An 18,154-nucleotide genomic window follows, 5' to 3' on the forward strand; every position below is an offset into this window, starting at 1 on the left:
GGGCTCAAACCTATAACTGCAAGATCAAGAGTCACGTGCTCCACTGACTGAGCCAGCCATGTGCCCTTTAACAGCCTTTTTATTTTAAGTAGTATCATACTACATAAAACGCTCCTATACTCTGTTTTAAAATCTAAGTAAGTCAGAATGCCCTGTTGGTTACTGGCAAATTGAGTTCTTCTGAGTTATATAATACATCAGGTATATTTGGTCTTATAAAAACAAATTTTTCCAGCCTTACAAAGCATCAGTGAAACCTTAGAAGTAACATATAGTCACATGTAGAGTCCTTTAAATCACTTCCAGGACAGTATCTGAGGAATTAATCCTCAGTTTAAGTCTATATTAAGACAAATAGAAAACTAATCACTCTCATCGTGGACAAGCTCTTCCCAAGTGAGAGAGAGGAAGCTAAAGATGGGGACCTATAGATGCAGGGTCTTGGGCTGGTATGGAGAGCTGGTATGGAAAGTGCTGGAAATGACATTCCATGGGATTTACTTCTTAAACGCTGAATCATTGGGATCTGTCTTTACTAGAAAGGAATTACACTGACTCCTCCTTAAGAAATCATGGGGTGATGCCAAAGAAATAGTCAGTGCAAAACAAATAAACAAAAAGGGAAAGATTCCTCCATAAGAGAAAGGGCTTTGTATGTGTCAGAACTATTAGCGCTTTGAACCATTTAGCAATGCTCCAAGGAGAACAGCATTTTGTTTTTGTTTTTATCTTTCCCAGATACTTCCACCTTCCCAAGACAGAGGGACTGGAGTACTGTGACAGTTACCTCTCTCATGTTTGTGAAAAAGATGACAAGGGAAGTAGAAGGAGTAAAGGGCTTTAGTGCACTGCTAATAACTGACTGCCTGACTGAGTCCTCTAAGACCTTGGGACTACTATTTGCCCATAGATACTACCAGTTCATCTTAAACACTGCTTCACACTTAGAATTTTTCTTAGCTATTTTATAAAACACACAAGTTAATACTTCAGTTCTGAATTAATTTTTAAATATAAGCAAATTATCTGATTTTAATCTTCTTTTATATTTCTAAGCACGAAGGTATCACGACTCACCTTTCCAGTTTTTGCTGCAGAACTTTTATTTCCTCCTTCAACTTTCGAATACACTCTCTCTTACTTCGAATAAGCTCTTTGCTCTTGTACATGTACCTAAGCAAATCATAACACCACAAACACCATTTACATTTAAAAGCATTGATAGCACACAGTGTCAGCAAACTAGGGATACAAAGGAACTTCCTCAAACAGACAAAGGACATCTATGAAAACACATAACATGATACTTAATAGAATAGAAACAATTCAAGGATATCCACTTCTGTCTCTTCCACTAAATGTTTTTATTGGCGGCATGGCCAATGCAATAAGGAAGGAAGGGAAGGAAAGAAGGTAAGAAAGGAAAGAGAGAAAGAGGGGGAGGGAGGGGAGAAAGGGAGAAAAGGAGGAAGAAAAGAAAAGAAAAGAAAAGAAAAGAAAAGAAAAGAAAAGAAAAGAGAAAAGAAATCAAGAAAAGGCATACAAAGGAAAGCAAAGGAAAAAGTAAAACTGCCTTTTGTTGCAGATGACAAATTGTCTACATAAAAAATATCAAAGAATTTACAAAAAGGCATCAGAACTAGTGAGTGAATTTAGTAAAGTCAAAAGACATAAAGTCAATTCAAAAACAGAGAGGGAAAAAATTTACTGCATCTCTGTATGGTTATAAGGAAAAAATGGAAAGTAGAGCTTTTTTAGAAACCACTATAACATCAGAAGCATTAACTGTTTAGGTATAAACTTAATCAGATATATGTAAGACCTGAACACTAAAATTACAAAACTCTGTTGACAGAAATTAATGATTCAAATAAAAGGAGCTATACCATGTTCATGGACTGAAGGATTCAAAATAGTTAAGATGTCAATTTCCCCAAATCGATCTACAGATTCACCATAATGCCAATCAAAATCCCAATAGTTATTGGTAATAACTGACAGGCTCATTCTAATATTTATCTAGAAATAGGTAAAACCAACCAAAATAAGACCAAAATAGTAAAAACAATTTTGGAAAAAAAAAAAAAAAAAAAAAAAAAAGTTGGCGGATTTACATTACCTGATGACAAATTTACAAAAAGCCACAGTAATCAAGACAATGTGGCACTAGCTTAAGATTAGACAATAGACAAAACAGAGACTCCAGAAATAGAACCACAAATATATGCTTAATTAATTTTTGACAAAAGTACCAAGGTAATTCAATGGGGGAAAGGAGAGTCTTTTCAACAAATGATGCTGGAATAACTGGACATCCACATGCCTCCTTTCCCTCTCCTGCAAAAAACAAAACAAAACCCCCCACACAAAACAACAACAAAAGAACCCTTATCTCATACTATATATAAAAATAAACTCTAAATGGGTAATAGACATGCATGAACATAAGAGGTAAAATTATACAATTTCTAGGGAAAAAAAATGGAAGAAAATCTTTGTGATCTTGGGTTAACAAAGATCTTTTAGTTAAAACACAAAAACACAAACTGTAAAAGAGAAACTGATATATTAGACTTCATCAAAACTAAAAACTCCTGGTCTTCTAAATACATTGGTAAGAAAATGAAAGAGACGGCACAGACAAGAAATATGTGGATCTGTATCCAGAATATATAAAGAACTCACTCTTACCACTCAGTATGAACACAACGAAGATAATTCAAAAGTGAACAAAAGATTTGAGAAGACACTTCACCAAAGAAAATATACAAGTGACCATTAATTAAGCACATGAAAAGAAATTCAACATGGTTAGCTATCAGGGAAACATATATCAAAAGAAAAATAAGATATTCCTACAAACCCACTAGAATAGCTAATATTTAAAAGATGGACAATTCTAATTATGGGTGAGGATTTGGAGAAAATGGAACTCTCATATACTGCCGGTAGGAATGCAAAATTATACAGACACTTGAGCAAACAGTTTGGGCATTTCTTATACATTTCGACATACACTTTTCATACAACCCAGCAATCTCACTCCTAGGTGTTTTACCCAGAAGCACTAAAAACCACACCGAGACTTTTAGGCAAATATGCATAGTAGCTTTATTCATAATGGCTTAAAACTGGATATATCTGAAACGTCTGTCAACTGTTAAATGGAAAAAATATTGGATTACTGCTACATTGGAGTACTACTCAATATGGATGAGTCCCCAAAACATAATCCTGAGTGTAAAAAGATAGCCACAACAGGGAACATACTGAATACTGATGTCACAATGGGACATTCTAGAAATGGCAACACTATAGGGCAAGAAAACAAGTTAAGTGGTTGCTAAGACCTGGGGATGGGGAAAACGGATTAACTGCAAAGGGGCATGAGGAAACCTTTTGGGGGATGGAAATATGACAGACTGTGCTGGTGGTTACTTGACAATATTATTTTACTAAAACTCATTGGCTGCACACCTAAGAATGTACGATTGTTTTGCATGTAAACCATACACTGATAAACCAGACCTTAAAAAGATTAAAATCCTATAATGTAAGTCTGTCTAGGATTTTTCTTTTCCAGGAATACAAATGGTATTCAGATTAGAAAGAAATACACTGTGGCTACTTCACACACTGTTCTTCACCCGACAATTAGCAGGCTTTCACCTGAAGCCTAGCTACTCAAACTGTGATCCCCAGATCAAAATCATCATTAGCATCACCCCGAGAGCTTCTCAGAAATGCAAACTCTTGGGCCCTACCCTAGATCCAATGAATTCCATTAATCCGTATTTTCATATTATCAAAACCTCCAGGGGATTCCTATGCACAATACACTTAGTAAACTCTCCCTTCTCCTTCTGCAATACATCAAGAAGACAGCCCATCACAGAACTCACCTGTCCATATAAATGATCTGAGGAAATTCCAGCTTATTGTGAATTTTCTCTGGCTGACCGAGGGACTGATTGAACTCAAATCTTGAGAGCTCAAAGGTCAACACTGGAGGCAGCTTTGTAAACCAACGCTATGTCAGAAGCAAAAATAAAGAAGTTAATTTGAGGAAATAGCAAAAGCCAGATTTAAACTTTCTTCTTCTGGTATAGAATTTATATTCAAATCAAATTCACCCTGGAGTTTTGGGTTTTTTTTAATCCCCAATACTAAAATGACCACTTAGAATCATGCCCTCTTAGAGAATATGGCTAAACATTCCTCAAGTTTCCATATTTACAAGGCAGTCAACATTTTACTCAACTATCATCCTCAGAAGTAACCACCCTTAAATGCATGAACTGCACCAAGAATCTACACAACTGATTCACTAAGTCATCAGTATTCAAAAGAGGATCAAAACCTGAAGAAAATGGCCAGCCTAACCAAAGAATTAGAAATTACAACCTAAGCAGCATATAACTAAGGAGACAATTATCTCCATGAAATCAGCTCAAAACACTAATATATGTGTTCACAAGCTATTCAACATAATTCGAATCCCCTTTATTTCTGAAAAAGAAACTTGAAATGGCCTCATGATTATGAGGGCTCAAGTTTCTGGAAAAAACCTCTGAATTCTAAGAATTCACAGATGTCTTATAAGGGACCCGGTCAAACTACCTAGATGTTACCTTGAGTTTCAAGGAAAGAAGGCACAGACTTATAAAAAAGATCTCAACTGTTCCTGATCCCAGATGAGGAAACACTAACCCAGGAAAGGCATTCCTGCTCAATTCACCTGTCTGCCAGAGGTCTGCAAGAACAGCTTTACAATGCTCCCTTTACCAAAGGTGCACATGGCTAAGCTCCCTCCGCACACCCTTGTTGGCATGAGGTGAATCCAGACAGCCTGACTACCTCAGGGTCAATCTAAGTAAGGATAAGAGTTTTCTATTTTCTTTTATACCGAGTTCCCATTCTGGAATAAAGGTCTCCAGAGATCTAAGGAGCTTCCCTTCTGTAAGAGCACGCATCAGCCGAGCATGCGTGGGACAAATGCTGTGCCTCCCGACCCTGAGTTAGGACTTTCCTTGGAAGGCCGGGAGCCGGCAGCTCTGGCCTAGGTCCCACACTGCCCTATGGCTGCCTAGCGCACTTTGACAAGGCTCATGTCAGGCTCCCGATGTGGATTCAAAAAGAGTCAGCAACTGAGTTGGACTCACATAAGCCCACAGCTTCGTTTCAACACACGTGATGAAAGGAGAATGATCCAAGCTGTGTGGTACTGACAGTGATGCTCCAAATTCACTAATTCTTAACCCAACTGGAATCCTGAGGTATTGCTTACCAGTGCTCTCCCTCTAACTCCCCCCCTTCTTTCCAACCCACAAAAATAAACAAATATTAAACTTGAAAAATGTTAAAAGCAAAGGCAGAATTTACTATGAAGAACAGTAAATATTATAAGAGGGAAAATATTCTAAATGGCATACCATAGGAGTTAATCACTGTACTTTTACCCTCCGAAAATATGGAGGCAGTGGGTTCTCCCTACTCAGGTACAGGTAGGCTTCAACAGAAAAAGAGAAACTTGATCATACTTAAAACATCAGAAGCAGCATACAACCTTTATATGATTAACTCAAATTCACACTTTTGGTAAAGAATTCATTTATCAAACACTAAGACTCACTAATGCATAGCAACTCGTAAGAAACTTCAGACTAGTTCACCATGTGTTAAATGTAAAGCTAGCTACTATCTGATGGGAAGACAGTTTGCCAAAAAGCTCAGTCCTACTTAACTGGCTCTGTCACTGGCACAGCAAATAAAAATGTCCAACTTACCTCTTGTCCATACTTCACCGAATGATCGGAAGGAAGCAGGTCAATGTCCCCCTCCACCATGGCCCCTTCCAAACATTCGTCTAAGTTGCGATAACCATTTACCTGAAGGGGATACTGGCCGAAGGTCTCATTGTTACAAAAGGGCTTTCCTAGGCAAAGAAACAGATTGCTCTTTTAAAGACATCACTGGTTTTATCTGAAGCCTGTTTTTCTGGCACCACAGAGACAGGTTATCTTCTTATTTCAGCAACTTGCTGAGAACCGGTTAGAAGTGCACGTAAGCCTGTGGGCCACCGCCAACGACCAGCAGATCCCGGTACTGGCCACAAACGACTGCCATGAACTTTCTTTCACAAAAAGAAAGACCACCAGACATTACGTGCCTCCTGATCAAGGACTATCCCATCTCTTGTGAATTCGTCTTGCCAAAAAAAGCCTTACCTGAATCTGGTCAAACTCTAGATCCAACTACCCATTTGTAAAAAGAGGAGTAGAGAGGAGTGTGTTAAACTGTATCATGGGTACGCAAGGGGAGAAATTTCAGACTGTGGGGAATCCCAAAAACAACCTGGTTTCTTAAATTTTTTAAGTTTATTTATCTTGAGAGAAAGCGAGCGAGAGGGCACACAAGGAAGGGAGGGAAGAGAGAAGGAGAGACAGAATCTCAAGCAGGCTCCACGATGTCAGCGCAGAGCCCTATGTGGGGCTCAAACCCACGAACCGTGAGATCATGACCTGAGACAAAATCAAGAGTCAGAGGCTTAACCGACTGTGCCACCCAGGTACCCCAAAACAACCTGGTTGCTTAAAATATACATTTCAAGGAGAAAAAAAGATGGGGGACAGAGTGTACGGATTTTGTTATGAGACTTAAAAGATGTATCAACCAAATATAAATGATCCACATTTCGATCCTGATTAAAACAAACTGTAAAAATAAACATCCCCTCCCCCCAAATATATAGAATTATAAAACAACTTGGAAATCTGAACACTGACTAAATATTTGATATTAAGAAATGCTACTTTTTTGGAGTGAATAGTGGTATTGGATTGTTTTGAAGAGAATATCAGAGGGGCAAGAGAAAAAAACGACTTAGGGAATGTCTGGCCATGGGCTAACGGTTGCCGAGTTCATGTGGGTTTTTAGACTGCTCTATCCGCGTGTGCTAAAAATTCTCCATAGTTAAAAAAGAATTAAAATTACACACCCAACATGCAGCTTAGATAAGCCTCCATAGCAGAGAAACATTTTTTGGCAGTCTAACTCAATAAAGCCTTTTGAGATTAAACATTACATTGAAAAAAACAACACAGAGAAAATTGAGTTGCATCACTGTGACGGACATTAACACTGGACGTAGGCTTTGCAAACATTATACAACTTAATCTAACAATTCTGAGACAGACACTATGTATGCCCATTTTACAGATGAAGAGGCTGAGGGTCCAGGCACTCACACCGTTTGTCTAGGATTACACGCACACTAAGAAGGTAGAACCAATATTCAGACCTGGGACTGCCTGACTCGAAAGCCTTTTCGAGTAATACAGATACGGTCACAGGTCTAGGATCAACATTGAGAGGAAAGAATTTACCTTCACGAACCCCTTCAGTGAGGAAAGTCCCGTAGAAGAGCTGCACCATTGGGTTTTCAGATTTGCTCCTGGGATTGCTGCTTTTAAAAAAAGGAAACAGTTCTCTATCATTTGGATCAGATAAGCACTGCACTGAACCTAATCATCATTCAAAAGCGAAAATAGTACATTTTCATCGACCTCCAAAGAGCCAGATATGGTCTAAAATAAGGAACGGGTTAAATCAGTTTAAACACTCATGGAACAAATAGATGGGCCTGATCCCTGGCTGTGAGGAGCTGGAAGTCTAACAGGAGCGTCCCACATGCAGAAAAATACATGTGTCTTTATACAGTTATTATATGTAAGTAGTGACAGATGTATACGAGTTACAGAACAGGACAGAAGTAAGAATCAACCCTCTTGAGCAGTTTTGCAAATAAACACAAAGTTTTCCCAGGGGCACAACAGAAATGAAGGAAAACAGTTTATTTCTACAAGCCCATCTTAAATGGTTACTATGTAAGCTTCCATGTACAAAGCTGTCCTATGATGTACAGGTCTTTTACTCAGCATTAAAACAGTTTAGAAAATGTCTCAGCATCTGTATTCGAAAAGGGATCCTTGTAGTCTTTGCCTGGAATTTTGCTTCTGAAATTCGTTTCAGTGACTGAAATGATTAAATTCAATGTATCCATGTGCTACCACCACGCTCACATCTAGGATTGATCTGACTTTTAAATACATTTTGTAGCATGGGCTGTGACTTCAACAAAGTTAAGAGTTCTGGCCCTTCGGTAAAAAGCTGTGGGTCAAGATGCTTATCTACATCCTCAGAGACGAAAACCAAAGGCGAGGAGGATACAAAATGACAAGTATCTGAATGGTGACTCTGTGAAGTTTGGCAAAGCCCAGTAATTTCCGCTTGAGAAGCAAAACCCTGTCCATTCCCCGCTTCCCCATATTGCAGTTCTCCCTGGACCACTGTGGGTAGGAAGGCCGTACAAACGAATCCTCAACACTCACTTAACGTTAACAGCTAGCTGGAATGCGTCCTCCAGCCAATCCAGGAGCTTGTGTGTGAATTCACTCACATCTTGCTATAAGAGAGGCACAAATTGCAGAAGAGTTAGACCCAACACTACAGGAAATGAAAGTCTGCCCTTATCCCACCAACAAGTAAGACACCACTGCTGTGAAAGGACTTCTTTACCAAGCAAGGACAGATATCATGAAGCTAGGAGCACTGGAAGGCAGCTCCTGCAGACAGACACAAGGCAGCTTCTGACTAGCTTATGGCCAGAGAGGAAACTGGAAGTTCACCACTTCTGGCCACATCTATTTGTAACCAACCAGCAAGCAAATTCTTCTAGGTAGGCTTTAAAAAAAAAAAAAAAAAGTCCACAGAACGGACTACAGTGCTCTAGAATAATATGAGATCTGAACAGAGAAAGGAAAGTTTTATGAAATGTTTTGAGAATTTTATAGGACTGTAAGACCTTTAGATAAACAGAGGGAAAAATCAGTTTTATACAGAAGGCGCTGCTCTAATAGTGACAGCTCTGTTTTTTAACACAAGGCCGGGAAAGGGAAGTCCTAATGTCTCGAAGAGAAAGATGGCTCAGAAAAGCTGCTGAACTTAGGTTTAGATGATATTAAAAACAGGATTTCTATCGGGGCCATCCCAAGGCAAATGTGCAGACAAAGGGCTTTACTTTTGTCAGTGACCCTTTGCTATGATTCGCTGAGATATTTTCCAATCTCCTCCTCTCTCCTCCAACAGCCCCTGTGTACTTGGACCCGGGACACTTCTGGTCCTTAGTCATGTTCAGGGCTGACTACATGGCTGAACTGGGGCAACATCAGAGTAGTATCCACAAGGCAGGACTTCAAACATCACAGGGTTTGAGGGAAAACACGAGAATCACAGGCTTCTCGCACCTGCTGTTCCTCAGGTGATCGGAATGCTCCCTTTAAGAGATCCAGGGCTGCGGAAGGGTCTACAAATTTGCGATTTGATCCCATCATCAGAGCAAACAAGTACTGAAGCTCTTGCATAAACACGATATTTCTCTTTTCCTGTAGAGGAGACAGCAACGTGTGCTCTTACAACCCTTCACTTGGAAAATTATAACATATGAAAGAGAAGCGTTGTCACTGATCCCTCCCTAATTCGTATTTACCTAGATCTAGAGCAGTGGGGACTCAAACTATGTGACCCATACTCTATAAGGTCCGTGTGGGGATTGCCTTAAACTGAAGACTATCTATGTGGAAGCCAGAAAGGGAATACTGTCAGAAAGGCAAAAATGTTTACTTTCCTAAGCTGCTGCCCTCCCTCCTGTTAGGAAAATGCATCCCGAGGTGAAATCCTGGGAAGGGTTAGATCACTGGCAGAAGGCCACGTCGTTTGGCGAGAACCCACCACAGGCTCTTCTAGAAGGATCCAGGCCTCTGGCACCAGGTCACCCATTCTGCATCACTCGGCCTCAGCTGCTAATGAGCAGTGAGGGACCCCTCACACAGAACGAGTGTTTCTGAACCTTCCGCTCAGAAGCAGAAAAGTCAAGGCTGCCAGGATGACCGACCGCTTTCTTGGATCTGCTTTTCTAATTTTATTTTTACTTAACTTTACGTTTTTGCAGACCCTTGTTTCGTGTCACAAGGAAGGAAAAAGGCCGTTTGGAAATGAAAACAAATACTAGCACGAGCCAAAAAACATCACAGCTGTCAGCTTTAGCCAAAATTTCAAAGCCTTTGGGACGCAAGGGACTAAGCAAGAGTGAGGATTTCTCCACACCAACTCACCGTGTGACTTGGACAGTTTTCAAGTACATTCTGTGGCAGGCTATAGCTGAGAACAAGTCTTCGAAATTCAGGCAGTTGGAAGAGAGACTGAAATAAAGAAAGAGATTCCTAGCCTTTCTTTCAAAATAACTGCAGCAAAAAGATACTTTTTTTTTTTTTACCTCAGAAGCGCGTATGACTGTCACCTGCTATTTCTACTTCTATGCTTAAGGAAATGATGATGGCTCCGTGTGAGAATTTAGCTGACCAAATGAATCCTTTTAGGGGAAAACCAGAAACAACATGATGGCTAACGACAGAGGTAGATTAAATAAGCTACGGTACATGTGCACAATAGGCTATTATGTAGTCATCAATATTGTAGAGAAAATGTTTCTGGAACGTGGACTAAGACACAGCAGTGGAACTGAATGCCTAAGAGCTACAAGGTTAACACGGAGAAATCTCAGAGCTGTGTTCTGTGGAGGTCGAAGTTCCAGAAAAGCAGAGTATGAAATGGTTGATAATAAGGTTAAATATATATAAGACAATATGGCACATTGTTTACGGACCAGGCAGTCCAGGGACTTGTAACGTTTATTTCTAAAGCTGGGTGCCAAGTACAGCAGTGGGTGCTATTCTCCACTTTGTCATAGAAACCACTCTTTTTTTTTTTTTTTTTTTTAACAGCAGATATCTCTGGTTTATTGTCTGTAAGTCATACATGTTTCGATTATGAATATCTCTTGAGGGTTCAAGTTTTTACAAATCCCTTGTATGAAGAGAACTCCTCATCCCCATGGACTCCGCAGATGAAGACCCCTCAGGCCTGCTCACTGGAAGTCTGGAAGCAGCATCCAGGCAGACCACAGGCCTGCAGCTTCCCTCCCACTATGACGACCTGACTGGGGTTCAACCGCCAGGGGGAGCGTCCCGCCGGGCAGTGCTGGTGAAGCCTGGTCACGTTACGGCACCAACGGTCTGCCTACCTGGAGCCAGGGCAAGACCTCTCTGCTCCACACTCAACCTGCCCCCCTCTCTCCCCACCTCACCTGCCCCTTCCCGTGGTCATTCCCACTCTGCTCACGGCACCAGACCATTTCCCAGGGCTTCTGTTCCACCACGAGGAAAACGGCCTTACATTCACAAGTCATTCCGTTCCGCCTCCTCTCCTTCGCCGGAATCTGGCTTTCCTCAAAGACACCGGCATCTTAAAAGCCATCTAAGTGTGAGCTAACGTTACGCTTCCCAATCCAGCGTCAGTACGACCCTCCAACATCTGCTGCTTCTCCTCTATTCTGTGTCACTTAACTACACACTCCTCCTCTACTCACCAAAGTGTAGAACTTCAGAGGAATCTTCGAATCCTTTCTTTGTTATCCATCCACATCCCCTGAGGAAGAAGTCACTTTGACTCTGCCTCCGGGGGGTGCTCTTCGTAACTACCTCCTCCCCACCATCCCTACACCAAGTGCTCATCAGACTCCCCTCACCTCTCACCTGGGTCACTGCTCACGGTCTCCCTGCCTCCAGGGACCCCCTCCCTGCCCGGATCAATTCACTTGCCACACAGGTTCCTCTGTCTTCCTGAGACGACAGAAATAAAGCTGCTGATTCACGGACACCTGCCACAAGGCAACATCTCTTCCTCTCCCAAGTCCTGGCCACACCCAACGGAACAGGACATCCTGTCAGCTCTGCCCTCAGAATAAATCAAGAATCCAACCTCCCCCAAGGCTACCAGCCTTGGGTCCAGGCCACCATCACCTCTCACGTGGGCAACTGTAGCGGCCTCCTGTGTAGTTTTGTCCACCTGTCCCTCACCACCTGCATTCTGTTCTGCCCACAGTAGCCACAGTGAGGAGTCAGAGTTCATCACTGCTCTGCTCAGAACCCTCAGTGACTCCCTCCTCTGCTCCTAGAATCCCAGCCCCTTGGGCCTCCTGAGCACCGTGAGCACACCAAGCCCACTCCCACACTGGGGCCCTTGCTCTGTGCTTTCCTCCACCTGGAGTGTTCTCCCCCGAAGCTGCCTGGCTCACTCCATCACCTCTCAAGTATCTGGCATCTGTTCCAACCGCCTCCCTTGGGCGAGGCCTAAGCAGCACAGTTTATATTGTGCCCTGATTCTCCCATCTCCTCTGCAGCAATTCGGCCATGCCTAACCTTGCTCTTGTTTCTATCATGGTGATCACAACGTAATGTGTTCTGTAAGTTTAGTTAGCTAGTTACTTTTCCACTTTACTGCTCTTTGTGTGTCTTGCCTCACGAGAATTTAACTTCCACAAGCCCAAGGCTCTGTGTCAGTTTTACTCATTCTTTTATCTCAAGGGCCTAGAACAGGGCTACACACACAGTGGGTGTTCAACTAACATCTGCTCAGGGAACACAAGCACACCCATTCAGCCCGGGACCCCTTGGCTTTGTGAGCATCTTATGTCTAGGGACACATTCCTCCCTTCCATCTCTACGACCACGTCTGAGGCCACACGCAGGATGTATCCATTCCGGAGAAGCGGCCAATTCTCAGATCACAAATTCGGAAAAGCCCGCTCTTGGACCGCAACCTGTCTTCCAGCGTTACTGATCCAATTACCCAGAGGACATCTGTTCTTTGACTTTGTCAAAGACCCAAGCCAACGGACTCCCTTCTGTTCTGCCTGACCACCAGTCCCTTCCTGTCTCCAGCTCTGATTCCATGGTCTTTAACCATCCCCCATTAAATCCCCAAACTGCCCTTGGCATCAAACCCAGCAAAGCCCCCAACCTAAATAATGTTCAGTTTCCACCTAAGAGTCTCAGAGCGCTGCTAAGAAAAAAGTCCCGATAAAACAGGCCATCCTGACGTCAGTACGCATTTAAGGTCAACACCCTCAAGCAGACCTTCACATTCGCAGAAATCCTACTACTGTGTTCTGGTGCCGACTGGCCTCCACTGTCCACAGCAACTGCCCCTTTAACCCGACGCCATCCCTTCTCCAGGGACTCAGAAGATGGCTGCTTATCTCACAGAGACGATGATCTGAAGCCACTTCAGCTGTAATCTGCAATGTGCCTTTCTTCCTTCTCTTCTCCCCTATTACTCCCCTGCCCTTTTCCTACTCGGGGCTGATCCCTCCCTCCAGGCTCTAGATCCTGTCTTCTCGGGCTTTCTCAGAAACCTTACTTTGTGATCCTCTCTGTGCCTCTTTTTTTTTTTAATGTTTATTCATTTTCTGAGAGAGAAAGGGACAGCGTGGGCAGGGGAGCGGGAGAGAGAGGGAGAGAGGGAGGATCCAGAGTGGGCTCCGTGCTGACAGCGGAGAGCCCCCTCTACGCCTTTCAATATGCCCACAGGCGAGAAGGCTGAGGAGGGTGGGAGGGCAGGCAGGGTCCTCAGCCTCTCCCCCCTCCTCTCTGAAAGGACTGACTGAGGTCCCGAAGTCCACATTCCTTCCTACATGCTACCCTCAACACAGATGCCTGCCATCTTCGTGAAATGGAAGCCGATCAGCTCACTTCACTGCTCGCAACCGTCCAATACTTTTGCACTTTCCTAAGTCCTCATCGTGATGCTGAGCACCCCCCGCCTTACCTCCGCTACCCTTCTGATATCATCACTGTCTGTTCCCTGCCCGTAAGCACTCAGCTCTGCCTTCTTCCTATTTCTCAACACATTAAACAAACTCCTGAACCTGGGTCTTTTCACTTGCTGTTCCCTCTGCCTACCGTGCCCTTTATGTAAGTATAGGGCGCATCCCCTCACCTCCTTCAGGTCTCTGCTCAAATGCTCTCCTTTCCAGAGAGGCCTCCTTCCCTGCCCAGCTCCTCTTACCCTCACTCATCTTTATGGCACTTCTCACCACTTGATATGTATAATTTACTGCCCATCCTGCTTTTTTCAAAGTAAACTCTCCGTTAACGACTTTCCTTTATTCACTGCTGTTTCCCCAGTGCTAACACAGGGCCAGGCACAGAGTAAGCTGCAAGAATCTGGATCCTACGTGTGGAAAGGGAGGCCTCCGTTTTTGGCTGAGCCGCTGGGGAAGACTGGAGGGGCAGGATCAGGTGCCACACTGTGGCCCTATTAAGTTTAAGATGCCTGGGAGGTACTTCCAGAGAGGCAACACTCTCGAGGGGGGAGTTCGTCAACTCTGTGGGCTCTACCACCGTGTGTATAAGCCACTGACTCCTACAGTGGCATGTGTAGCCCACATCTTTTTCCTGAACGGCAGATTCAAGTCGGTACCGGTTTATATGCATCTCTGTGTCGCACCTTAAACTCAGCATGTGTAGAAACCGAACGGAGATCCCTCTCTTCACACACACCCAAATATTCCTCTTCCGGCATCTAACCATCCTATCATCCACCTAGTTTCTCAAGCTAGAAACCCTGGAGTCTTTCTCAGCGGTCTCCTGCATATCCCCTCTATCCAACCTCTCCCCCAGCACCTGTAGATCTGATTTCCTGCATAACTCTAGAAGGCTTTTCTCTCCTTCCATGGCTTATACTGCTTCCCTTTTCCAGGCCACCATCTTTTCCTGCCTGGGTATCTGTGTCCCAACTGCTTTCTCCTTATTAACTCTGCTGTAATACGTTTTTCAGTCAAAATGCTGATCCACACCACCTATTCGACATATTTACAAACGAATTTGCAACCACAGGATATTTTGTTTTTAGCATTGCCTAATTTAGACACCAGAGCATCTAGACCCAAACACAGGAGAGCAAAACACAATAATGCCATGCGGGAAAACACCCGTCTTATACCTCTGCTTCCATTTCTCTAAGCTGGGTTTCTCACATTTCAACTCGGTAAATGACAAAGTTGTTTCCAGAAGACACAGTTGTTTCTTAAACACATCATACCTGAATAACAGCACTAAACCAACATGTATTGCCAACATTCTTCAGTCCAACTGGCCAACCATCAACTCTCCTCCAGTCGTTGGGATTGGGATTTTCTCCCCAGACTTCACAGCGTTTTCTCTTTGAGCGTTTAGTTTCTGCAGAGGCTGCCTCGCGCATCCTATAGTGTGCCAACATACCACACAACAAAAAAGGAAAAAGTTAAAGAACAATGTATTATATGGAGAATCATGGTCATCTTTCATAGATAATTCGAAATGCCAGATACACTATTTCCTGGGTAATCACTGGGCTATATGGTACCTATAACATTATAATCTAAATCAAAAGTAAAGTTTAGACATGGATGCTAATCCTTCCGTAACAGAGATTATTACCAATAAGGTCCATGATGGAACCGAGCTGACACTCAAGACTATTTATGGCTGCCATATCAAAAGATTCAGATTTCAGCAACAGTGACCTATCTCAGACCTTGCCATTGAGAGAGGCAAGAGAGACACTCTGCTAGAGATAAGAGCCTTCAAATTGCCTAACACACAAAACCTGGCCCTATGTTTTCCTGAAACAACTCAGCAGTGTGAGGGAATAAACATGTCCAGAAACTGACAGGCCTCCACTGGAACTAGATGTTTATGAACAATATCAGTCAATCATCAAATTAGTACTAATTCAAAAAAGATATGTGTGGTCACTTCTGAGATGGGGTAGTTGAGCGTTAACTCATTTTCAAAGAGCCAACAACATAACCCTCAATGTGTACGAAGCCTCCAAGTTTATGAAGGGGATACATACTGTCAGATGCTTGTACTAGGATGGGTTTTCTCTCCCTCTCAAGCGCAAACTATGAAGGCCTGCAGGCCTCTACTCAAAGACCACATCTACTCTAAGACCTTTGCCATATTTGGCTTTGTCAAAAAGTAAACCAAAAAGTAAGCTAATGGGAATTTAAATTTTCTCCTAAAAAAATTTCATTTGGATACAATTAAAAGAGCTTGGCAGAAATGTCCCTCAGTGACCTCCACAGCTATTACTGCCTCTCACCTACATACTATTGTGAGGAGTAAAGATGATAAATTGCATAAATAACCTGTTCAGATCTCTTCCATCAGCTTGAATGTTGGGGGACTCCAACAGACTCAAAGCAATGGCAGCCTGTAGGTCATCTTTGTTATCATGAGTAAGGTCTATCACTTCTGGAAGATAAACAGAAATTTAATTAATCTATATGTAGGAAACAACAGCCTTCTGGCTGTACAGTAGGAAAAAAGGCAAAAGCATTCACAAAACTAGATATGCTCCCTAGTTCTCACGACACTGGCTCATCTGTGGAACAACTTTATTACTCCAGGCCAGAGGCAAATGAGTAACTCACAGCTATACGGTAACCTTAAGATTAGCCAAAAGGGCAGGAATGATAAGCTGCTGAGAGGTAATGAATCAAATACCCACTTCTGCAGTCTTATTCCACAGAGTAAAATATACATCCCATATCTGGAGGTTAAATAGTTTATCTGTCATCATAAAACATCAGCTAAATATCAAACACATTCAAGGAGCAGATATTTTCAATCTCACACAAACTCTTCTAGGGAATAGAAAACATACTCCCCAGGGGCGCCTTGGTGGCTCAGCTGGTTAAGGGTCTGACTCTTGATTTTTGGCTCAGGTCATGATCTTGCAATCCATGGGGTCGGGCTCTGTGTTGACAGCATGAAGCCTACTTGGGATTCTCTCGCTCCCTCCCTCTCTCTGCCCCTCCCCCTCCGCTGCCTCCTTTCTATCTGTCTCAAAATAAATAAACTAAAAAAAAAAAAAAAAAAAAAAAAAAAAGAAGAAGAAGACATACTCCCCAACTCATTTTATGAAGTCAGCGTAACATCTAGGTATATCCCAAACCAGTCAAGAATAGTGAGAAAGGAAAAGCAACAAACATAAACACAGATGTAAAAAAAGAAAGAAGATATTAGCAAATAAAATCCAGTAATCTACCCCCCAAAATCAAATAGTAACACCACGCTGAGTTCATTGCAGAATGAAATACTGAGTTAACATTAGAAAATTACCATCAAAATACACTTAAAGGAATAATCATCTTAATAGATACAGAAAAAGTACTTAATAACATTCAACTCTATTCAAGAATAAAAACCCCAAGCCAACTAAGAACAAAAGAGAATATTCTTAGGCTGAGAAAGAGTACCCATGAAAAGCCCACAGCAAACTTTATACTTAATTGTGAAATGTAAAACACTTTTATTTTGTTTTATTAGTATTTCTTAAAATGTTTTATTTATTTTTGAGCGGGGCGGAGGGGGCAGAGAGAGAGGGAGACACAGAATCGGAAGCAGGCTCCAGGCTCTGAGCTGTCAGCACAGAGCCCAACGCAGGGCTCGAACCCACAAACTGCACGAGATCATAACCTGAGCCAAAGTCGGACGCCCAACCAACTGAGCCACCCAGGCACCCCTCGGCGCAACAGTTCTTAACTGGGGGTGAATCTGCACCGTTCCCCTCCTAGGGACACCTGCCTACACCTGGAGATGTGTCTTCAGCTGCCAGTACCTGGGGGAGGGGGCGCTACTGGCATCCAGCAGGTAGAGGCCAGGGATACTGCTCAACATGCAACAATACACAGGATGGCCCTGTTCAACAAAGAATTATCTGGTTCCAAACGTCAGTAGCCCAAACATCAGAAACGCTATTCTCTGGGAAAGCAACGGAGAGTAAACAAACTAAAAAAGTCAACCAAAAGGTAGACTAGAAGGTGGGAAGGGCTATGGATGAAAAGTTGAGCCAGGCCAGGATGCCAGGATGACGATGGAGGAGGTAAGAAGCGGTCGGATTTACTGAAGATCCTTTGGGAGGCAGGAGAGGAAGCAAGGAGCCAGAGATGAAGCTTTGAGCCTGAGCATCTGGAAGGATAACTAAGTGGTCCTTCCCAGCAGTCTCTTTATATCCATTCTAAACTGCTCCCTCTGCTCCCCTGCCAATCTCCTCCTTTCTCCACACGGCAGCCAGGACAATCTTTAAATAGAAACTCGGTGCCTCCAGTCCCCTTCTCTGTTCACTCCCAAGGCTCCCAAATGCCTGGTGGGCGCCCACCCTGATCCAAAAGGTCTACGATGACATGACCCTTCTAGTTCCTCTTGCT

At 42.9% G+C, this 18,154-nt stretch overlaps 1 protein-coding gene across 9 annotated transcripts in view; it reads right to left on the bottom strand.

Moving 5' to 3' along the window:
* USP28 (ubiquitin specific peptidase 28) overlaps positions 1–18,154 on the bottom strand; it is a 66,670-nt gene that overhangs the window by 20,801 nt on the left and 27,715 nt on the right. For 4 of the 9 annotated variants that reach the window (XM_045482857.1, XM_045482855.1, XM_045482859.1 and 1 more), the window contains exons 4-12: positions 16,091–16,196; positions 15,001–15,160; positions 10,173–10,259; positions 9,306–9,443; positions 8,391–8,464; positions 7,386–7,462; positions 5,787–5,935; positions 3,903–4,030; positions 1,078–1,173 (exon numbers count right to left, since the gene is read on the bottom strand). In XM_045482857.1, coding sequence (XP_045338813.1) covers positions 1,078–1,173; positions 3,903–4,030; positions 5,787–5,935; positions 7,386–7,462; positions 8,391–8,464; positions 9,306–9,443; positions 10,173–10,259; positions 15,001–15,160; positions 16,091–16,196 — 1,015 coding nt within the window. Of the gene's footprint in view, positions 1–1,077; positions 1,174–3,902; positions 4,031–5,432; positions 5,516–5,786; positions 5,936–7,385; positions 7,466–8,390; positions 8,465–9,305; positions 9,444–10,172; positions 10,260–15,000; positions 15,161–16,090; positions 16,197–18,154 lie in introns of those variants that run through there. The other 5 variants (XM_045482856.1, XM_045482854.1, XM_045482858.1 and 2 more) reach the window with 3 other exon arrangements.

The sequence above is a fragment of the Leopardus geoffroyi genome, chromosome D1, assembly GCF_018350155.1.
Source record: "Leopardus geoffroyi isolate Oge1 chromosome D1, O.geoffroyi_Oge1_pat1.0, whole genome shotgun sequence".
Taxonomy (NCBI): domain Eukaryota; kingdom Metazoa; phylum Chordata; class Mammalia; order Carnivora; family Felidae; genus Leopardus; species Leopardus geoffroyi.